Raw genomic sequence first — 23,759 nt, 5'->3', positions numbered from 1 at the left:
CATATGAAAAATTTTTAACTTTATTGAGATCCGACAAATTTTCTCCCTAAAATATTTTGATAGTATACATAAACCACTTTTACTGAGCATGGATTTTCAAACAATTCGATCTATCATATTAATATAAACTCTTACAACTTTAACTTAAGTCGAGCTTATATTTTATATATCCTCAAATAATTTGAGAGTATATTACCTTTTATTGGACGCAAATTTTGGACCAAGTTATTATCTTATTGATTCCAGTTCCATGGACCCATGCAATGCTTTACATTTTTGGCAAAGTTCTGAAAACCTAAAATATCGTCTGTAGCCATGGACGAATTAGGCCACCAGCTTGATCAGAAACAGGTGCAGGTTGGTGTAACATTTCATATTCGCATTAAAAATGAAAACGGAATCGGCTTGTTTTCAGTCTTTGTATTGAGTAAGTGACGCTCACCGACCACGTTTTCCAAGTGGAGTTATTAATATCATCACACACACACACACACACGTGTGAATGTTAAAAATCCTTTTATTATATTATCAAAATTCAAGTGAGATATTATCAAAAATTAAAATGTTAACAGCAAATTGATGACTTTTGATAAACATGCCTTCACGCTCTCTTATTTTTGGATATGATAAAATATGAAGTGAAATTCAGTGCTCATAATGTCGTCTTAATAAGGGATTATCAATTGCTTCTTTAATTTAATAAAAAACTAGTTAAAGTAAACTCTAAATTTATAAAATATTATGCTTAAATAATGGGAAATGTTACCAAATCTTTTTAAAAATAAATATAATTATCTATGAATATTATAACTCTGACGTGATATTAATAAAATAAATTATTACGACAGTATTGTACTGTGACCCTGTGAATGACTAAAACATAGAATAAATTAATTGAGTGTGAATATTTTTAACTTCCATGCAAATTCAACCAAGCATGTTTTGCCTGAGGAACCCTCATTATTATATTATCGTGGTTTGTGGACGTATGCAGTTTTCAGCTAATTACCGCTACCTGGCTAGAAAATTAATGACAAAAAATATTAAAACCAATGATATATATATATATATATATATATATATATATATATATATATATATTTTATATGTTGTTGGTTATTGAAATTTTTATATTTTATTAAAAAATATGTCATTTATTAAGTCATTGATAATTTTTTTACAAAAATTTTAATTAAATTACTTGTATTATCTTATAAATTGTCGTCAACTAATTGATGAAATCGGCAGTGAAAGACTGAAACTGAAATCTACTTTATGGATTCGTTTTCAGACAATAGTTAGAGAAGTTCAGGCAGAAAAATCTAGGATTTGGTCTTGAGAACCGAAGAAATACTTACGCGTCTCTGTCGAACACGTGGCGGAAACCCATTTGTCCATACAGTGGCAATCTAAGAAAGGAAACTTACAAAACAGAACAGGGAAGGCTAAGTTAGGTTTCACGTTCAGCTTGATAAATGCTTAGCTGGCAATCTAAAAATCAACGGTCAGAAATTCACTGACAGCGTATAACACCAACACGTTGCCTTACATGGATTATAATTTTTTACTATTAGTCCACTTCTTTAAGCTTCAATGATTGGGGCTGTGCTTCTGCTGATTCTCTTCTCCTTGTTATAAAAGTACTCTTTCTGTCTTAAAAGGCTTCTACTTCCACACACACACACACACACACACACAAACAATCATACAAAATTACAAACAAAGCGCGTTTGGGAAGAATTGATATTTTTTTTTTTTTTGAGGTTGTGTGAAGAAAGTTTTTAAGAAACAACAAACAAAAAGCAATTTCTTGGTTTTTGTTCTCTGTCTTCATTCAAGATTTGGGTTCTTTTGGGTGTTATTTAGACAAGTGTTCTTGCTATATCTCTGAGTCCTTTAAATAAAAAAGAGAGCTTCTTATAATGGTTTTGATGTGTGAGATCATTTTTGCTGAAGAAGAGAAGCTTGAAGAAGGAGAGTGGGAGACTGAAAGATAATAATCAAAGAGCCAAAAGCACTAGCAGAAGTAGAGACAGGAGGCTGAGAGATACAAGGAATCAATCAAGCTTTGTTTCGATCTGCTTTTGCTGGTAAATTTTATCAAGACTCGCTTCTTTCTGTTTGTCGTTATGGTCGGTTATGGAGTCTTTGATCATTTGGTGTGTGAAGATTTGTGCTTTTGTACTAAAGATTTGATTTAAACTTTATGGGCATGATTGGTTTTATTGATTTGATTCATATGTTTGTAGTATAAATGAAATCAGCTTCCAGAGACAGAAACAAAGATGTTTATGTTCATTGACGATTGATAGTTATGGTATTATTGATTGATTTGCAGGGTTATTTGGCAAATGTCTGCAACAATTGTGAGCGATCCGATGGTGGTATCAGCGCCAGAAACAGCAGCATCGGCAACAACAAAACTCATAGCACAAACTGAAATCGAGTTTGTGAAGTGTGATTGCTGTGGCCTAACTGAAGAATGCACACAAGCATACATTGAAACGATTCGCGAGAGGTATCAAGGCAAATGGGTTTGCGGGCTGTGTGCAGAGGTTATCAAAGACGAGATTGTAAGGACCGAGAGACTTATTAGCACAGAAGAAGCAATGGCAAAGCATATGAACTATTGCAAAACAATTAGGTCCCCAGGGCCTGCCCCGGATGCTGCTGCTATACATTTGATAACTGCTATGAGACAGATTCTCAGGAGAAGCTTGGATTCTCCTAGAGCCTTACGATCAACTCCAAGTAGTCCTACTAATAAGGTAGGAGAAATTTGCGGCCAGGCGCTTACAAGGTCTGGCAGCTGCTTCCCTAGCTTGTCCGGTTGATGAAGGGTTTTGGGACAATGGAATTTGGAATAAAATAGATGTGCAAAAATGGAATTGACGCAAAAATAAAAGAAAGCCAAAAAGGGTTTTAAGGTTTAGAGATGTTGATCAACGTAGTCATGATTAATATGAAAATACAGAACTTTTTTTTTTTCATGTTATTTGGACATATCTTGTTCGTTTCTTGTGAAAATTCTGGTCTTAATTTCTCAAACTCTCAATCAATCTTTTGCCTTTTTTTTTTGTATGAATCACAAAGAAATTTGGCTTGTCCATAAATGGTATCAAAATCTGGCAGATACTCAACAAAGTTGGCAGCTATTCGATTAATCTTGATGAGCCAGCACACCGCACACCCACCAACTTATTATCTTCTGTTTTCCGAATAATTAGTGTGAAAGATGGCTTCAACCGCAAAAAGATTTTGATTCTTTGGTGGGCTGAGTTGCCACTAGTGGCATTCCTTTTCATCATGAGATTCTTCAAACGAAGGGAAAGAGCATGTCATGTCACAGGCACAGAATTGACAATAAACTATTTCGTTGACAAATATGACAAAATTATTTTGAGTGTTCGAGCTGTCTGCCTGTATTTAATACTTTATGCTTAAATGTCATGAATTTTGCCCACTCCTTTCCAATTCTTTCCAGATCTTTGCACTGCACTGACGTAAATCTTCAGCCGTTGTAAAATGCTTTTGGTATTTTTCCACAATCCATTTTTTTTTTTAATTTTACGTTCTAGTTCTTGATAATTTTCTTTTCGGATTACCAGTCAAATTGGTCAAAGTGTTTATAACTTTATATAGGAAATAGAACTTCATGTTTTCAACATTTAGTTTATCAAAAAAGATAAGTTTGTGAATATGTGATCATCTCCTTTTTGTCTCAGAGATAATTTCTTTTTTGTTTTTAATGAAAAACTATAATTTCTTGGGCCACAGAACGATGAAAAGAATTCGAACCTCAAAATTCCAACGAATTATATATATCCTTAACTCACGCATATCCAAATTTGAAATGATCAAAAAATGATGCCATCAATTACAAATGTAAGATTTAATTTTCTTTATTGAAACAATGACAAGATAATGACCTTGAAAAGCACAGATGGTGGCTAAATTCTGACATTATGCTATAAATTACATAATCTTCTGTACTCCAAGAATGGTGATTAAAATTTTTTTTTAAAAAAGTGCAAAGTGATAAGATAGGGCCACAATGAAAGTGTCAAGTATGCTCAATAATTGATCAGAAGTAAGATTTGACAGGTGCCTACAGGAATTTTGTGATATTAAATTTTTTTGTTCATTGGATCTTAAATCTCAATGGAAATGCATACATTGGATTGACAAACATTGACAACTAAGAAAGCAACATCATAATCAAAGGCAGACACAATTACAGCAATGCTTGCTGCGGCTGCTGCTGGTATTGAATTTGGCAGAGAGAGGGTTCTGGAGAATAGAGATACGGGATCATGCATTTGTATGCATGCATGGTTGGTGTGATATGTTTTATACGCAACAGCTGGGCCTGGCCCCTGGGGGTGGCTGATGCTCTTCAGTCAGTGACAGGTCATCTTATTGATATTTGGATTTTCTTGAGTCTTTTAACCCCACTTACCTTCTCTCAATTATGTGCCCCTCATTTATAATTATTTTAAAAATAGCACTACAATTCAATCATTGCCAGTTACCATCACTCTTACTATTCCCGGAGATTGTTTTAAAAAAATTGGAGTTTAGAATGAGAATGAAAAATGTGACCCCTTGTAGTTGACAATAAGTATACAGACCTGATCTACATTCAAAGTATCGAAAATACTTCAAGTAAAAGAATTTTATTTTGACGTGTGCCATTAAAGTACACGTTTAACACAACTCTTTTTACATTTATTAGAACTTATTATATGGTTTGTTCATTATTGACCAGATGCATGAGACATATGATAAATTTTTTGTAGGAAAATAATTTTTTGACATTTAACCTTGTCCAAAATCATCTTCTCGTACAAGAAGGAAAAAATAATAATAATAATAACAGTCGCTGTCCTTGAAAATGGTGGTAAGCTTCCTGAAATAAACAGTTTAGATTCTACACATATCCACCAATAATGAAGCTCGAATTTCTTGCCCACGGTGGTAAGTTGTTTACCTAATCTTCATATCTAATACCTATTTCATATTTGCCTTGCCCAATCATCATATTCAATCATTAATTTATTTGGACTTTCAAGCCCAATGATTCATTCTTCTTTGTCTTTTATTTTGCTGTCATTTTCATTTTTCTTGAGGAGTTAGATATTTAACAGGGTTTGGGGGTGATGAATTGTTGACCGAACTTCTTTCAAAATAAGTTATGCAAACGCTGTATTATTAATAATAAATTACTTCGAGATTACGGCCAAGAGAAGTTGTAAAGAATATAATTGTGAATTTGTTTTCTTATTTACACAACTGATTATAGAAGCAGAAACTTAAAAGAATTAAATGGTTGACCAAACCAGGGGAGGAGAAAAAATGCGTGCTCTCGCCGTCAATTTTCTTCTGACGCATGATATATTGTAATAGATCTACTCAATCCTGGAAATTGAATTAGAATTACAGGGTGTCCTGATACTCCCTTGCACGCAATTAAGTTTCATAAATAAGAGATTATGGTCAAAAGAATTGTGTTTTCCCTTAATGATGATTGTTAATTGTTTTCAAAGTTCTTTGATCTTTGATGTGATTCTTAAAGTAACACACGCAATAAGATAAAAATCAACCTATTGCAATTCCAAGTTATTGAGAAGAGTAAGGTCTTATCTCAAGTCTCAACATAATCAACAAAATATGAACAGATGCTTTTCATATAATACCTCAGAAAGGAGTTTCTGAGTGTAAAACTTTGAATTAGAGCAAAGTTTATGACATGATGCTTTTCATAATGAATTGCAATCATATACTTTCCCTCTGTGCCTTTAATTGTAGGCAACTTTTATTGGCAACAACCCCCAGCTTTAAAGCATAGCAAGTCCCTGGCCAGAGCCCTCTTGTGAATTGTAAAGCATAGCATAAATATTTTGCTGAGGATGAAGGATGGCTGTGGACCCTACAATCAAGAAACATAAGATTGAACCAAATGTAATTTTAGAAGTTCTTTTTTCCTTTTTTCTTTTAATTTTTCAATCAAACCAGAATATGTTAACATACTTGACCAAAATGTGCTCCACTTAGCCGAAATTGATTCCTTGGGCCAGAGGCAATTCATTTCCATAGTTGATTGTGCTGCAGGGATGTTAAGTTGATTGATCAGTAGAAACATTGAAGGTCGAAAGAGAATTAAGAGAGATTTTTAAAATGAAAGAGGCAAAATCCCAAGGAGTGTGTGCGCTTATAAGGTTACCAAGTCGAGCGTCGCATGTATTGCTTCCAAGAATCACTTCCTGCTTCACGGCCTCCCCCTGTAGCCTTTTCACCACCAAAAGCACCACCAATTTCAGCCCCATTTGTAGGTATATTTACATTCACAATACCAGTGTCACTTCCATGTGGCCTGCATTTCATGTAAACAAGGGAGAAGTTTACAAAGCTAAGGAATACTTCAAATGGAGACTGCCCACAAGAAACCAACATGTGTAGCTCTAAAAACTCCAAATATGTCGTAAGGTTTCATCAAGACCATTTGACGACTAAAAGGTATCAAAATGGAGAATGTAGCATAGTGCCACGCATGGAAGTGAAATACTTCTTGAAGACAATTCAAAAATCTAAAATAATAATACAAGATAATGAGGATTTTAATAATACACATACAAGACATGTGACCACAAAAAAACCTCTGAAGTGATAAAACGTACTTACCCTAGCCACTTGAAAATATTTTCAGGACTGCGGGTGAAAATAGAACTACTCAATCCCTGGGGTACTGAATTATTGATCTTAACTGCTTCTTCGAAGGTCTGAACAAAGATTTCATATTTTAAAGTAAGGGACATGTGTAGCACTAAGACATAACAGCAAATAAATAAGTCTCTTTTATTGGAAACTTTCTCTCTGCTTCAGGACTCAGCAGAGAAATTGAACTAGCAAGGAAGAATTTACCTGAAATTTCATAACATAAAGGACAGGAGCAAACAACTCTTCTTTAACAATGTCAGCTGTTGGACTAATCTCAACTATTGTGGGCTGCACAAAGTTCCCCTCAGACTCTATAACAGAACCACCTGTAAGGATCTTCCCTCCCTGCAAAATATTATTCTTAATAATATCAAATTTTGAGTCAAGGATTAGGTAAACCAGAAATTAAATGAAAAAAAGAAATATCTGATGACTGAATCAGCGTCTGAATCAACAACAGCAGATAAAATTCAATAGTGCTACCAATGAGGATATAAACTTAGATTCTGTGGTTTGCTTGTTAATGGCATATACAAAATATTCAGTCTATAAGACATGTATAATCAAGTCCATAATTTTCAAAGTATCTTGAAGAAATGTGGCCCCCAGCAATAAAGTAAATCTAAAACTGTACAGGATAAGTAAAGCTTATAGTACAAATATTGGTCCAATACAGGGGAGAAAAATAGAACATGCCTGAGATTTGATGTTCTCAATTCCTTTCTCGAAATTCTTCCTTGATTCAGGAGTATGCAATGGCCCGAGCAAGGTACCTTTTTCTAATGGATCTCCTATCTTAACTTGTTTGTACACATCAACTAGTTGATCAAGCACTGTCTGGTATATGCTTTCGTGAATAAGCTTCAACAGCAGCAAACAGAGAGTTCAGTCATACGGTTTTCTTATACTATTATCACTAGATGTGGAAAAAGAAACAGAAAATCTTGTTCTCATTATACCAGTCTACGACAAGTTGTGCAGCGCTGACCAGCTGTACCGACAGCAGCAAATAGGACAGAACGAACAGCTAGTTTGATGTCGGCATCATCCATAATAATAATAGCATTGTTTCCACTTAATTCAAGTAAACATTTACCAAATCTCTGATGCACTGTTTGTTGCACCATTAAACCCACCTACAGTTGGCCATATACACAATAGCTTCATTAAATTTCTCGTGAAATTATGAACTTGGAGCTAAAGTAAATTGAACATCATCTGGAAATTCAAATTAAGCGAATAATTGTACATTCAAGAGACTTGGAGAACAAACTGTTGTCAAGTAATATGAAAAAAAATTAACTACAAGAATTTCAATATTTGCGGAACATGTAATAACTAATAACTGCATAACTTACACAAAAAAGAGGGGCTGAAGGTCTACCCCAAGAAATTGCATTTAATCACCCGAATTGTTATATAGACATTGAGAACAAACTTTTATATAGAGAAGCTATAGTATGTTTTGCAATTGCATATTTAAAGAGTTAATCTGTTAAGGATGTAAAAGGATGAAACGTTACGAAAGAAGCTACCCAGTACTGTATATTGCACAAAAAATGGTCAGCATGGAAATAGTTTTTTAAATGGGAAAAAGATGGAAGTACCTTCGTACTCCCAGTAAATGAAACCAGAGAAATACGTGGATCTTTCGCTATTGCTTGACCTATCTCAGCCCCACCACAAAAAGAGGTAAAAATTGCACCAGGTAACTTGTTCCTCTCGAAAACCTCAGACACCAGCTTTGTTATTGCTATGGTGATCAAAGGAGTTGTTGGAGCACCTTTCCTTTATACCCAAACACAGAATTCAAGCACCAAAATTGGAATTCATTGTATGCACAAATAATTAAATCTTATTTAAAAAAAAATATTGCAATGTGGGGTGTAAGTCATATCATAAAATATGCTCTCTTCTAGGTTGACACTGCACTTACCAAACAACACAGTTGCCGCAGACTAGTGCAATGCATGCATTCCATCCTACAGAACCATATTTAGTGTTAATTACGGTAAAAAAAAATATGGTTCATAATACATACCATTCCATAAGCGAGTAAATCTATCACATGATTTAGTATATTAAAGGATCTTTAGATAGATAAAGGTGGAAAGCTCACCAAGAACAGCACACGGGAAGTTAAATGCTGTAATGACACCAACTACCCCAAGAGGATTCCATGTCTGAATAGCAAACGGAAAAATGTTAACTATGGCAATAGATCATAAGCATTAATCTAACTGCGAAAAGTACAGATGTGCAGCAAACCTCTAACATCATATGATTGGGACCTGTTGACAAAGAAAGTAACCGTTATTAGTTCAGAACTAACTTCCATTAATATTCGAAGGGAAATAAGGAATTCTCAATGGTTGATGATTCATTAAACATAAAAAATAAAGAAGGTGAAACAAAATCGGTCCAAAAATTACGAAAACTATATTTGGAGAAAACATGAGTACTAAATGTTTGAGCTTACGTTCTGAAGGTATTACTGATCCATTAAGTTGCCGGCTTAAACCCACAGCAAAATCACACATGTCAATAACTTCCTGCAAATATTAAACAACAGGAATCAGTCGGTATTCTACATCATAAGAAATTGAAGCACTGCAACTAATCAAGATGGTTAATTGCAAAAAAAAAAAAGAGTCCATATGCTCATCAAATGAAAAACCTTATTTGTGTGCGTAATGATATCCAGTTGAGAAAACATACTTGGACTTCCCCAATTCCTTCTGGAAGAATTTTTCCCATCTCAATTGAAAGAAGACGGCCGAGATGATGCAGTTTTTCTCTCAATGCATCACCTATTTGTCTAACAACCTCCCCTCTCTTAGGAGCTGGAAGCTGCCAAAATATATGAACTAATTAGCAACACAAAGAGATGTCATTCTAAGCTGGAGACAAAAAAAATTACATGTTTGCATATAAGAGAACTCTAAGATGCAATAGCTAGAAATATTTATTTGAATTTCATATCATAGCAAATAATAAACTCACTTCCATCCATATCTTAGATGCTTCGCTGCAAGCTTTCATGCCTTCCTCATAATCCTCAAGTGAAGCCTCCACAACAGTAGCAATTTTCTGAATCAACGACATGAAAATATTGTCAGCTTAATGATTAATAAATGCAAACATTGTTACAATTTCTATAAACACCAATCAAGTGCCTGTCATTTTGTCTATTTTGTAGTTGTTCCATACAACTCGGAGTATTATTTGGAGCAGATGCAAGAATTTCAAACCAAGTTCAGATGCATCAACAAATTAATGTGCTTTTCTGCAAGCTTCTGATGCGATAGACAGTATGCATTAAGAAATTTGGGAATATTGTTTGCTACAGTATATTTATCACTTCTTGCTTGGGGCCTGTCTATCTGTTACTCCTAAAATCAATAAATAATTCTCATTACAGTTAGAAATTGATATGCATGTATGGGATAATTTTTTTTTTTTTTAAAAAAGGATCCACTTTTTAAGCAGAATCTCTAACTGCAGAAAGAAAGAATATAAGAAATCATCAAGCAAATCTGTTAAATTAATGGATAAGTCACTTTCCATCAAATTATAGCCATGATCATCACAATGAGATAATCAAACAGTATACAAACAGACAAATTAAAAAAAATATAGATAAAGATTAAAATATAACCTGATTGTTAGCAGGATTGATAGAGGAGACAGTAGGACCATGTGCCTTCCACTTGCCATTCACAAAACATCCAGGAGTTTCTGGACTTAAGCCGATCTCACTCAGAAACTCGTACTCTTGCTTTGCAAATTCCATCTCTGCAAGTCACATCCCATACTGAGTTTTTTTGTTTAAATAAAAAATAAAAAATTAAAATCAAACCCTACCCATTTAAAAAAAAAAAATACTAAACAACTATTTTGGCTGCTCAGAGAAATCAGGAAATTAACAGACTGTAAAAAAATTTTTAAAAAAAAATGATCTTTACGATCAATTACGCTCCTTTCCCGAATTATCTCAGCTAACAAACAGAACCCAGACAAAAAAAAAATTGTTTTTTACATGAAACAAAATCATAAACACATGAACGTACGTACTTGGATTTGAAATGTAAAAGAAACTGTAAGAACTTTGAGGATTGAAAAAAGATTAGTTATGTAAGACAATGTCACATGAAAGTGTGTTGGAATGAATTAGAGGTTTTGGTTACTTGTTGAATAAGAAGATCAAAGAGAGCAAAAAGGCTAATGGCAGAGACGTGTACTTACTTACAGTAAACGGAAGTGCCAAGGATTAAAGGATTTGATTAGGATTACGATGACGACGATGATAGAGTGAGTGACGTCGATTTTGGCTGTTTCCTAATTCCTATTATTTTGTATAGATGGAGACATGATGATCGTGTTTTGTCTGCGTGCTATGCGTCGCCGTATTATTCGCACTGGACATGAGAAAAATTCTTATTTTGATTTTAAATGCCTTTTTTTAATTATTAATTCTTTATCCTAAAATTGCGTTCTAAGTGATACGTCTATCAGTCCATGTGTGTTCCTAAGTTGCTCAATTAACTAATTAAATAATTTGCAATGGGTTTTCTGTATTTGCTAATGCCCTCACATGCCACGTAAAGGGATAAATCATTCAAGTGGCTGAGAAATTCTCAAATAACTGTTGGAACTTATTGTCCACCGATGATGGGAATAATGTCTAAGCCCGAAAATGCTTCAAGTGCTCCTGCCTGTGGTTCCCAAGTCCCAAATCATTTTATCCTGATTTGATAGTAAATAATTCAATTATTAATTAATAGTTAATAAATAAAAAAATAAAAAAATAAAATTTTACCCATATACTATTACTAAAAGACACATAATAAAAAATTTTGAAAAAATTAAGAAAGAAATCGAGCATCCTTTTCCCAAACCGTCACTCCCAAGTCCCACCTGCTGCATGAAAAGATTTTGAGCCTATAACGCAAGCCCAACAATGGCGGATGCCATTCCCATCACGTCCCATGGGCAGAAGATGGGCTTCCTGTTTTGGGCCCAATTGGATTGTTGGCCGATGCTCTTCTTAATGACTCTCTCCATTTGTGTGCATTTTTGCTCCCATTACATCAAACAGGCCCATCACCATACCCTGTGGTTGTACGTGATTTTCAAATTTAGAGAGGTCACACTTGCATTTTCATTCTTCTTAAAATTATATTTAACAATTCATGGAGAGATCTTCATAAATTTTTAATGTCAAATTTCATTTTTACTGTTAAAATATTAATACAAGAAGAACATTATTCTAAAGTAAGTATGGCATTTTTTTAAAATATAAATTAACTATATAAAACCTCTATAAATTGAAACTAGTTAATTTATTTGTCAAAAATAGCACTTTCACTCTTCTATAATAACCAAAATTTATTTTACTTGTACTGAATGGATTATGCTTAAAAATGTTAGACTTTCATTGGAGGCTTTAATAATTAAAAAGAAAAAAGAAAATTCCTTCTCAATGTCAGTAGAAAAATTAGTTAAATATACTAATAAAATAATGACATAAATTGTTAACGATAATAATAGAGTTACAAATAATTTTGTATAAATTAAAGATGTACGAAAAAATTGACAACAAGTGACAACAGTTATTTTTTTTTTTCAATTATATGAGCTCATGATAGAAATGAATAATTAATTGTGAACAAGGGCAACAGATTGGGTATTTAGAAAATTAGTTAAAAAATAAAAGTTAAGAAGCAAAAACTCGGTCCTATCAAAAAATAAAATAAAATAAAGAAGCAAAAACTCAGTCCCTGTTAACAATCAAAGCGAAGCACACGCGTCCAACAAACCCAAACAAAAGATACGAACACAAGAAGTAACCAAGAAATTGCTTCTTCATTAAGCAGAGCAGACAATCGGAACCATCAAAACCCTCAAAATCCATTATAATTCCGATATATTTTCAATTCTTGAAGACCCCAATTCTGAATCTGCAAAAAGAAGAAAGGAAAAAGTAAAACCCTTCAATCCTGGCAAATTTCTCCGGTAAGTCATCCAATTATTGGGCTCTTTCGTGTTCTGTTATCAGTAGTGTCTAGGGTTTTGTTTTTTGTTCAAGAAATGAAACCCTAGGCTCGTTCAATTTCTGGGTTTGAATTATTATTTTGGGGAGAATTATTGGTAAATATATTAGAGATGAGTCTTTCTAATAGCTTGTACAGTTCAAGAAACCCCAAATTTCGTGGGTTTTTTAGTGGATTTTGCAGCGTCATACTGTTTTTCTTATTTTATAACCAAGTTGATGTTACAAGAAACCCAATTGTAGGGCAATCTTCATTGTTTGGTGATCATAGTTTGAATAAAGATCCTATTTTGGATAATGGGTCAAGTCAGTTTACTGTAATTCATCGAAAGATGATTGAACTTGATGGCAATTCTTCGAGTTTAGCTAATAATTTGACTGAGGGCAATCCTGGTATGTGTAGTGGATTGCTTCATCACTTGGGCTATGCTAACCAATGTGAGTACTTGAAAGCTAACCCAGAATGTTCATCAGGCGGGTTCTTTGATTACATTAGGTTTTTCTATTGTGCTTGTGGAGGATTTAGTCTGTTGGGTTATGCAGTATTGGCTATTTGGTTGGCTGCATTGTTTTATCTATTGGGCAACACTGCTGCGGATTACTTTTGTTGTTCATTGGAGAAGCTCTCGAGTCTATTGAGACTGCCTCCAACTGTTGCTGGTGTCACGCTTCTTCCACTAGGAAATGGAGCACCAGATGTGTTTGCTAGTATAGCAGCTTTTATGGGGACTAACACCGGTGAAGTTGGACTTAATAGTGTGTTGGGTGGAGCGGTGTTTGTAACTTGTGTTGTTGTTGGGACTGTTTCGTTGTATGTTGCAGAGAAAAGAGTTCAGGTTGATAGGAAATGCTTTATTAGGGATGTTTGTTTCTTCCTCTTCACGCTTTTGTGCTTGTTGATAATTTTGGTGATTGGGAAGGTGAATGTTGGGGTGGCTATTGCATTTGTGTCAATCTATGTGGTTTATGCATTTTCTGTGGCTGCCAATGAGATCTTGAGGAAACATGCAAGGAGGCTGAAATTGGATGTTGTTACGCCCATGCTTCCTGTCCGAGGAAGTGTATTTTCTCAAGGAAGCGATGAGGATGTTTCCGTTTATAGTCCCCTGCTTGACTTTGACCCTGAGGATAGTCCACCAAAACTCCCTCCATCCTTGCCTCAATGGATGTGGGCTTCACACGTAGCAATATATTCAAATCATCCTTCAAAAGGGAGCGAATCAGATGAAAAGCCTCCATGGGGTTGGACTGATGAGACTACTCAAAATAATGATGCATCCTTTTCGAGATCTAAATTAATTTCACTGTTGGAGTTGCCATTAACAGTGCCTAGACGGTTAACAATTCCTTCAGTTGAGGATGACATGTGGTCAAAGAGATATGCTGTAGCCAGTGCTTTATTGGCACCCATTCTCTTGGCATTTCTGTGGAGCAGCCAAGATGATGTAAGCTATACAAGCAGCTTGGTTGCATATTTTGTTGGCATTGTTCTGGGTTGCGCACTCGGTTTTCTTTCTTATCGCTTCACTGTGGTTGATCATCCACCTCAGAAGTTCTTAATTCTCTGGGTTTTAGGTGGATTTTTTATGAGTATTGTATGGTTTTACATGATTGCTAATGAGCTTGTCGCATTGTTGGTGGCTTTCGGTATGATCTTTGGGATTAATCCCTCCATCCTTGGGTTAACCGTATTAGCGTGGGGTAACTCAATGGGTGATCTGGTGTCAAATACTGCACTGGCAATGAATGGTGGGGACAGTGTGCAGATTGCCATGTCTGGATGCTATGCAGGTCCCATGTTTAACACATTAGTTGGTTTGGGCTTGTCAATGCTGCTCGGTGCCTGGTCAAGAAGACCAGCTTCATATTTAATTCCAACAGACCACAGCTTGTTCTACACCATAGGATTTCTAATGACAGGACTCATCTGGGCCCTTGTTGTTTTACCTCGTAACGACATGCGTCCTAGCAAATTGTTAGGGGTAGGCCTTATTTCCCTTTATCTAATATTTCTTTCCCTGAGGTTAAGCACTGCTGTGGGATTGTTATCATTAAGTGGTTAAGTTGAAGTTCTCCATGGTCTATTAGATGGACATTCGGAGAACCATAAGCTGTATAGAAAGAGTTCCGGTTTACACAATTCCAATCAGCTTGCACTGCTCTCAGAAAAAGAGTTGTATTTGTTTGTATTTGTATTAGCAGAGGAAGAAATCACTTTATTTTAAACGTAATGTACTCGTACATAGAAATCTTTTTTACAACAGTATACAGCATCTCTGCTTGTCTATTTTTTCACATTTAGAGATATATTGAATTGAACTGCTTATTCTGTAAATTTATCTACACTTATTTGTCAAAGTAATTCAAGTGTGTATTATTGCATTGCATTGCACTCATCTGCAAAATTCAGTCTCATTTTGTGTTCATATTTATTACCAGCGCACGTTTGCTCTGGAGTCAGAAGTGGATGGATATAAAACAAACTAAATAATAAAGCAAGCACATTCATCGCTCGAACTGTCATTGTCGTTTGTAAATATTTCCAGGGAAATGACGCGCAATCCAACGTTTCCTTTATGTATGAGAAGCGTACCGGCAATCGTCAAATTGATTTCTTAAAAGTATTAAACCGACCAACAATTGATTGCGTTTACTTCATAGAACGTAAATGAGTTATGAACGTAAATAAGTTATGAATGAGAATGAGCTGGAATGAAAATGAAGAATGAGAATAAGATTTTAAAATTTACTTGACAAAAATAAATGGGAATGTGAATGTGCTGGAATGTTATTGATGTGTTTATTTGACAAAATAAATAAAAATGAGGAATGAGAATGAGAATTAATTTATCAAAATATCCATAATATTAAATAGTATAATTTTTATTAACTAGATATATGCATAAATATTTTTATAAAAATGATATTAATTAAAAAATAAAATTAATAATAATAATAAATGTTAATAATGATAATATTAATAAAAATAATAAAAATAATAATTAATAATAATTAAAATAATAAAGTTTATAAAATAATAATAATAATAATGACATTTAAAATAATAAAATTAATTGTGATTTGAACTAGAGTAATTCAAAAAATATGAAAAAATTATAAGAGTACAAAAATCAGTTCATGAATGAGAATCCTCATTCCTAACCTTTTATACAATGAGATTTTCATTTCTTATTCTCAAATTGTGTGGGATACACATATTTAATTTTTATTCTTAAATTATATTTTATCAAATAAACATAAGTTTCATTCTCATTTTTTCATTCGGATCGGATTCTCTTGAAGATACCATGAGTGCTAACTGCTAACCGTAAATTGGACAAAGACAAACAGTATCAAACGTGACAGGCACGTGTGTTTTCTGCACCGTCTGAGTGTTGTGTTGGTACATAATACATTGGTACTTTTCGGCTTCGCTGGGTTCTGCCAACTTCATAAACCAACAACGTTTCAGTTCTCACTAACACCCAAACAAACTCAGCCTTCATTTCAACATTTCAACAACCATTGTTCTGTTCTCTCACTTTTTAATTAATTAAAGCACGTACTTCTTCTCGACGTACAAAACAAAAAGTTCCCTTCTTTTTCTTCTTGTTATTGTTCTTATTCAATGGAACTCGACAGAAGTGGCCATTGCATGATCTCTCCTTTGTAGTAGAAATAAAACGAGATCGTGTTGTGCGCGCGTTTTATAGCTAGTTTAAGGAAGGTGATGGATAATGCATGTAGGTCTTCATTGGTGGAGTCACCAATGGGCCCCAGGTCACCGCCTGCTGCTGCTCTTGATTTGTATGGTAAGCGAAGGCAGATGGTCAAAGTTCAGGTTTTGGAAAGAGAGATCGGTTTGCTTCAGGTTTGCTGTTTCTCAATTCTGAGCCTGTTAAGTTGTTTAACCCTTTTCACTACAGTTAGAATTGTAGAACTTGAAGCTACATTGATATATGTGCAAAAGCAAAGTTTGTTTCCTTTTCCATATTTGTTTCTTCACTTCTTCTGTATAAACAACGATCTGATGAACTTTCATCGCCCATCTGGGAAAGAGTCTAATACTGGATTCTAATATAATTAACTAATTGATTTTAAGAATGGAAACTGCAAGAATGTTCAATTAATGGACTAGAACATTATATGCATGGATTGCACGAGGACTGATGTGCTTGATTCTGGATTTCTTTGAATCTAATTGTAAAATGTGGTAATTTACCTTGCATGTTTCCTAGGCTAAATGGCTCCAAACTAATTCCTCATTTTGCCATTGGATAGAGGAAACAGGGCATAAAATGAATGTTAAATGATGTTCCTAGCCTTTGAATAACTTGACACATTCAGTTAGTGTTTGTTGTTCATGTCCTCTATCGTGCATACTTCCTGTTGGTGAATGCTTACTTATAATTTAAATTATTAAAAATTGGTTACACATGCCATACACCACGCATCATCCTCTTGTGGGTGAAATTAGTTTATGTTGGAGGAGTCTAGAAGTGGGGAAGAGGCTGTTCTATTCCTCAGCTATTGTTGAATTACACATTAGCTTCATTTTTTCTGATGTTGTATTCACCATGCTACGATGAACACACACTGTTATGATAGAAGATAAATACAAATGCATATACTTACAAAAAGATTTGTTCAAGCAGGAAGAGTTGAAATCTGTTGAAGATGTTCAGCCAGCTTCTATATGCTGCAAAGAGTACGTGTGGCTGCTTTGCTGCATTGTGTAACTTATAGTTGATTTGATCAAATTATAGTAAAATTCCCTTTGATCCATCTTTAGGCAGTTTTGCTGAAATGTTCTTTTATGATTCCTTTTGAGCCTTAACTTTTTCATTTATAGGGTTGATGACTTTGTCGGGGCCAAACCAGATCCTCTTGTTGCTATGTATGACTATTGAACTTATGCCTGTTAGTTTTTGTATATTTGCTCCTTTGTAATGAAAATTTTTCTTTGCTAATACTGCGTATTGTTTTCTTCTGAGCAGAAAACAGGAGAGTCATAAACCCAACCCCTTCTGGAAGAGTCTCTGGTACTTCATTTGGCCCCTCCTTTTGGTTAATGTATTGATTCCTGCTGGATCTTTCCTTGTTTAATTTTTAATTTCCCTTGTTTTAAGATCAAAATGTTTGGTTTGATGAGCATTTTTGTTTCATTTGTTGAACATTTATGAACTTCAACGTTACTCTGGTAGTACCAAATAGAGAAATTCTATTAATACAAAATCAGTGTAGAGGTTCAACTGCTATACTAGTTGCTTACGAACAACACTATAATCCACTCTTTTTGTGGCTCTACCTGCATTGCTTACTTGCTAGAATAATTGTAATCATTGACGATAAAATTCTAGTCAGTACTGAGTTTAATTTTGAAGTTGCAATTCGCAGAAGCCATTGTCATCAATCCTTGAGTCAGAAAGAAGACCTTCTCACTTAAGACTTTGGTGCCTTATTTTCATCTGCCATACTATGACCCAAGCTGCACTTTAACAATAAATTTTCTTCTCACTGTGAATAAGTTGCATATTCCCTATAAGAATTTGTAATCATTGAAGATAAAATTCTGTTTGCACAACTATTTGGATGTGATATATTTCAAACTCTTCCATTTGGTACTAGTCATTTACAAGTTCGCAAAAGCAATGCTGCTGAGTTTTCTGTCATTCAAAAATTGCATGTTAGAATGAAATCAATGAGTTATAAATGAATTGATAATATGGATTAATTCTTACCAGGGGAAAGTTTTGCTCCAGTCTTATGTGGATTTGTTGCTCCACCCGCTGCCTGCATCATCTAAAAATTTTAAACTGCTGTAAATGCTATGTCTCATGTCACCCCCACTGTCACATCTGTATTTGCTCTGAGAAGGTCACTTGTCAAGAATGGTGCAAATGCATGGGACTTTCATGCCTGCACAATGCATGCTGCTGTTTCAAGTCTGGGCACAATTGTGCAAAGGTGAATCTTTGTTCTAATTTAGCAAAATGCTGCAGTAATACTTGTTGTCTGTAAGTATCTAAGAACTCGTATTCCATCCCTGCCTTCCTCAAGCTTTTATATAAATAGTTATAGTCAGCAGAAGATTCTCTAATAGATTATGTAAACAGATTCTCCTCTGTGACAGAATTTCAATAAAGTGCCTCTACCAAGATGATGAAAACTTTCTCATTGACTTAGCTTGATTATATTATGTTGTTAACTTGTTCCTCCGATAACATGCACTGTGATTAAAGTTCAATCATATTGAACCATGGTGTGTCTTAGAGCAGCATGAGGTAGGGCTTCCATCAATTGGATTCCTGCACATGCTAGTCGCTAGCTAGAATAATTTGTGTGTCATCTCAAAATAGCAGACTGTGCATGTTAATTTTATTTGGATGAAATATCCTGGCACGGTGGCACTAAAAAGTGTTACCATTTGTTGTACAGTATGAAGGAAACATGAGGGAAAGAAAAAGGGTTAGCGAATCGGATTGAAAAGGAAGTGAATCCATCATTCGGTTAAAAGATTTTATGTTCTTGTTGATCCATTTATTCGATTCTCACGGAACTTCTTATGTTGGGAAAATGTTAAACATGTTGAGCTCTCTCGTTTATTTGATGGGAAAGAATAAAATATAATATGGTTGAATAATATGCTTATCTTTGTGATTATATGCCCAAGTAGGAATATTATATAGAAATCTTCACATCATTTAGAAGGAAAAGAGCATTTCCTTGTGATTATTATAACCTTTGCCCTGAATTTCTTTCAAAAGTCTGCATCACGTGAGATGAATTTCTTTCATTCTTAATTAAAAGTGAATTTATGACCAAGAGTGGAGTTTTCTCTTACTATTTATAAGCTTAGTTTTGATGATCCCTGAGGATTCTGAACTGGTAACCTCTCTTACATGGATGATGGATCAGGGATCTGATCATTGATCTCAACAAAGGAGTGGGGCCTGCAAAGTGCTGCAGTCTTTGTTACTTAGAAAAGGCCCTTCGGGTCCCATAATAACGTATATAATTTGAATTTTGGAATGGTAGTTACAGCTCATTTGGTACGAAAAAGTTGAAAATTACTTATGTTGGTTACCGTAGGCTTCTCCCGATCTTTTCGCTATAAAGATTGTAAATTTGTACGTTAATGAATCACATCACGACATCACTATTCTCGTCCTTTCATGGATGATGGGCCGGCCACATGATCCCCTCCTCCAACTTTAAGCACCAAAAAGTCAGCAAGTGTCCATCTACTACCACCCACTGATATGATTTATCTTTGTTTCTTTTTGCCCCTTCCGAGCATACTTACTTAATCTTACTCATATCAGTTTAAGTATTAGCGATAGCAATTAGCAAAGGATAAATATCTCATGTTTATTCAAATGGGACCTACACCTGTGTGGCACCTAGCTCAAGGTCCTATTCATTTTCCAATAAGTCCATATTTTGCGGTTCATTTTTGTTGTAATAAAAGGAAAAGAAACGAAAATCATAGCTCAGCAATCAACATTAACTTTGATCATGAATCTTACGAGAATCCCAAGTGTATACATTTTGTCGTTTTCATTCCCCATTTTTTACAGGAGAGCAAGAAACATGTGCATCTGAGGTTCTGCCAACAATCACTATTAATTAAGTAAATTACCAATCATAAAAAAATAAATAAATAAATTACAAGTATATTTGGTTAACTAATTAGGCTAGAAAATATTTTTTTATAAGAAAATAATTTAGTTTGTGTTTCAAAGATTTTACCTAAATATTTCTTATAGATACAAAGACTTAGGCGATTTAAAGTGATAAAAAGTATCTAATTTTCAATTCTATATGATGGGTATCATTTTTTTCTCAACTATGTATTAGATTTGAATAGGGCAAAATTTATTAATTTCTGTAAAATTTCATTTATTAATTGAAATAGTTATTTTAAATCAGAAAAATTTTAGTTACAGAAGAAGAAGATGAGGGTAGAAGAGATCAGTGTCAAAAAAGTATTTTATTAAATTATATTTACAAAAATAAAAATGTTAATTAAAGAAAGTGTACGGTGTAAATTCAAGTAACCCGACCCTTCCGAATTGATTAGATAGATCATTTGTATTGTATAATATTATATTAACCTATTTAATGATGCATTGATTGATCACCACCAATCAAATATTGTTCCTCTCTTGTGCTGACGTGGATGGACATGGTTGCCTTTTATCTTCCTTTACCCGTCAAGTGTCTCTCCAATTTCACAGGAGCCAAGCGGACAAGCCTCTCTCGCCATGGCAATTTCCTCTGTAATCTGTCCCTTCCTCTTCTTCTTCCTCTTTCTCACCCCAACAATCCTCTCCTCTGCACCATCAGACGGCCCACAAACGTTCATCATCTACGTGTCGAGATCCCACAAGCCAGCACTCTTCTCCTCCCACGACGACTGGTACAGCTCCATCATCCAGTCCCTGCCCCCATCACCTGATCACCCCCACTCATCCAAGCTCCTCTACACGTACAGCAAAGCCATCAACGGCTTCTCTGCTCACCTGACGCCACTCCAGGCCGAGATCCTACGCCAGCACCCCGGAATCCTCTCCGTAATCCCCGACCGGCCTCGCCACCTCCACACGACCCGCACCCCGCACTTCCTAGGTCTCTCCGACAGCTTCGGCATCTGGCCCAACTCCAAATACGCCGATGACGTCATCATCGGCGTTCTTGACACAGGCATATGGCCCGAACGCCACAGCTTCTCAGACTCTACCTTGTCCGACGTTCCCCGAAGATTCAAAGGCATTTGCGAGACATCAAAAGACTTCCCAGCTTCAGCCTGTAACAAAAAGATCATTGGCGCCAGAGCTTTTTACAGAGGCTACGAGTCTTATATGGAACGCCCCATTGACGAAACTGAAGAATCGAAATCTCCACGAGATACTGAAGGCCACGGCACGCATACGGCCTCGACTGCGGCTGGTTCTTTAGTTTCTAACGCGAGCCTTTTTGATTATGCGAGGGGGGAAGCTCGTGGCATGGCTGTAAAAGCTCGGATAGCTGTGTACAAGATTTGTTGGAGTCCTGGTTGCTTTGACTCTGACATTCTTGCAGCTATGGACCAAGCTATTGCTGATGGGGTTGATGTCATTTCTTTATCCGTTGGTGCCTCCGGTTATGCTCCTCAATACGATCAAGATTCTATTGCTATTGGATCATTCGGGGCGGCTCAGCATGGTGTTGTTGTGTCTTGTTCTGCTGGTAATTCTGGTCCTGGTCCTTTTACTGCTACAAATATTGCGCCCTGGATTTTGACTGTTGGTGCTTCAACGATTGACCGAGAGTTTCCTGCTGATGCGATTCTCGGAGACGGGAGGAGTTTCGGTGGTGTCTCGTTGTATGCTGGTGAGTCTTTGCCTGATTTTAAGCTTCGTTTGGTTTATGGTGGCGATTGTGGGGATAGATTTTGTTATATGGGGAGGTTAGAGCCATCGAAAGTGCAGGGCAAAATCGTTGTGTGTGATAGAGGAGGTAATGCTAGAGTTGAAAAAGGTGCTGCTGTGAAATTAGCTGGTGGGTTAGGCATGATATTGGCGAATACTGATGAGAGTGGTGAGGAATTGATTGCGGATTCACATCTTATACCAGCAACAATGGTGGGTGCTATTGCTGGGGATAAGATTAGAGAATATATCAAATTGAGTCAGTATCCTACAGCTACTATAGTGTTTCGTGGCACGGTGATTAGTCCTTCGCCGCCTGCTCCCAAAGTTGCTGCCTTTTCCAGCCGGGGACCCAATTCTTTGACGGCGGAGATTCTCAAACCGGATGTTATTGCTCCTGGCGTTAACATCTTGGCTGCTTGGACTGGTTCCACCGGACCAACGGATTTAGAAATTGATTGTAGAAGAGTTGATTTCAATATAATCTCTGGCACATCAATGTCCTGCCCACATGTTAGTGGCTTGGCTGCTCTGCTTCGAAAAGCATATCCAGATTGGTCGCCTGCTGTAATCAAATCTGCTCTGATGACTACAGCTTACAATTTGGACAATTCAGGGGAAAACATTAAGGATCTTGCTAGTGGTGAAGAATCAACACCGTTCATTCACGGAGCAGGACATGTTGATCCTAATAGAGCACTTAACCCGGGATTGGTTTATGACATTGATGTTAGCGAATATGTTGCCTTTCTCTGCTCAATTGGGTATGATGTTAAGAGGATTTCAGTTTTTGTTCGAGAGCCTGCTAGCTCAGATATATGTACTAGAGCATTGGCTACTCCAGGAAATCTTAACTACCCATCATTCTCTGTTGTGTTTAATTCAAACAATGACGTCGTGAAGTACAAGAGAGTGGTGAAGAATGTTGGGAGCTCGGTTGATGCAGTATATGAGGTTAAAGTGAATGCTCCACCCAATGTTGCCGTCAATGTGTGGCCTAGTAAGCTAGCGTTTAGTGCTGAAAAAAAGGCATTGGCATATGAGATTACATTCTCAAGTGTTGGATTGGATGGACTTGGTGTTAGCCCACAGCAATCCGGGTCAATTGAATGGAGCGATGGGGTTCATCTTGTGAGGAGTCCCATTGCTGTTAGGTGGATTCAAGGATCAGTGAGTTCCATGTAATCTGCAGCTGGGAATGCTGCGATGCTCACTCCAATGCAGGATTGAGAGCAGTAGTTTTTTGTTGATTCATCTACTCATTAGTGTTAAAACGTGCAACTTCTCAGATTCTTGTACAGAGTAGAAAATCTGTATGTTGGCTTTTCATTTCCCCAACATTTTTAAGTTTGGTACTTCAGGATAATTTATTTCAAAGCAATAAAATTAGCGTACTACTGAGACTTCACTATGCTCTTGAACGCCAGTTATGGCTGATGTTGAACTGTGTAAGTGATAAACATGGCAAAAGATCATCATAATGCGCCTTGTAGTTTTCACTTTTCGGGACAAAATTTATAACTTGGTTGCTTTGCTTTTCACATTTGCCAAAAAAACAATATATTTCATATACAATC

The 23,759-nt window shown here is 35.7% G+C and overlaps 5 protein-coding genes across 7 annotated transcripts; 4 read left to right on the top strand and 1 right to left on the bottom strand.

Moving 5' to 3' along the window:
• Positions 1–1,932: 1,932 nt before the first annotated feature.
• On the top strand, positions 1,933–3,055 carry LOC102620202 (hypothetical protein). Its single transcript, XM_006465833.4, has 2 exons — positions 1,933–2,090; positions 2,339–3,055. The coding sequence occupies exon 2, from the start codon at positions 2,352–2,354 to the stop codon at positions 2,832–2,834; it is 483 nt and encodes a 160-aa protein (XP_006465896.2). The 5' UTR covers positions 1,933–2,090; positions 2,339–2,351; the 3' UTR covers positions 2,835–3,055.
• Positions 3,056–5,587: 2,532 nt separating this feature from the next.
• Positions 5,588–11,105, bottom strand: LOC102620491 (aldehyde dehydrogenase family 7 member B4). Of its 2 annotated transcripts, none has more exons than XM_052445022.1 (16): positions 10,963–11,105; positions 10,376–10,512; positions 9,721–9,807; positions 9,436–9,567; positions 9,197–9,269; positions 8,986–9,008; positions 8,837–8,900; positions 8,654–8,699; positions 8,325–8,505; positions 7,677–7,853; positions 7,410–7,578; positions 6,922–7,058; positions 6,682–6,779; positions 6,224–6,373; positions 6,031–6,105; positions 5,588–5,929 (listed from the first exon to the last, which is right to left on the bottom strand). In XM_052445022.1, the coding sequence occupies exons 2-15, from the start codon at positions 10,508–10,510 to the stop codon at positions 6,051–6,053; spliced, it is 1,527 nt and encodes a 508-aa protein (XP_052300982.1). In that variant the 5' UTR covers positions 10,511–10,512; positions 10,963–11,105; the 3' UTR covers positions 5,588–5,929; positions 6,031–6,050. The 2 variants fall into 2 exon arrangements, with proteins under 2 accessions (XP_052300982.1, XP_052300983.1); XM_052445023.1 differs by lacking the exon at positions 10,963–11,105 and adding an exon at positions 10,792–10,956.
• A 1,349-nt stretch (positions 11,106–12,454) lies between these two features.
• On the top strand, positions 12,455–15,104 carry LOC102621315 (cation/calcium exchanger 4). The gene has a single exon (XM_006465838.4). It carries the CDS (start codon positions 12,883–12,885, stop codon positions 14,830–14,832), a length of 1,950 nt encoding a protein of 649 aa, XP_006465901.2. The 5' UTR covers positions 12,455–12,882; the 3' UTR covers positions 14,833–15,104.
• Positions 15,105–16,197: 1,093 nt separating this feature from the next.
• Positions 16,198–18,960, top strand: LOC102621598 (guanine nucleotide-binding protein subunit gamma 3-like). 2 transcript variants are annotated; one of them, XM_025102056.2, is made up of 5 exons: positions 16,198–16,640; positions 17,425–17,477; positions 17,622–17,666; positions 17,767–17,842; positions 18,514–18,960. In XM_025102056.2, exons 1-5 carry the CDS (start codon positions 16,500–16,502, stop codon positions 18,592–18,594), a joined length of 396 nt encoding a protein of 131 aa, XP_024957824.2. In that variant the 5' UTR covers positions 16,198–16,499; the 3' UTR covers positions 18,595–18,960. The 2 variants fall into 2 exon arrangements, with proteins under 2 accessions (XP_024957824.2, XP_006465902.2); XM_006465839.4 differs by having other exon boundaries at positions 16,200–16,640; positions 17,767–17,811.
• Positions 18,961–20,960: 2,000 nt separating this feature from the next.
• LOC102621901 (subtilisin-like protease SBT1.4) lies at positions 20,961–23,590 on the top strand. The gene has a single exon (XM_006465840.4). It carries the CDS (start codon positions 21,037–21,039, stop codon positions 23,365–23,367), a length of 2,331 nt encoding a protein of 776 aa, XP_006465903.2. The 5' UTR covers positions 20,961–21,036; the 3' UTR covers positions 23,368–23,590.
• Positions 23,591–23,759: the final 169 nt, after the last annotated feature.

Source organism: Citrus sinensis, chromosome 7 (assembly GCF_022201045.2).
Source record: "Citrus sinensis cultivar Valencia sweet orange chromosome 7, DVS_A1.0, whole genome shotgun sequence".
NCBI classification, from domain to species: domain Eukaryota; kingdom Viridiplantae; phylum Streptophyta; class Magnoliopsida; order Sapindales; family Rutaceae; genus Citrus; species Citrus sinensis.
This window is presented reverse-complemented; position numbering and strand designations above follow the sequence as displayed.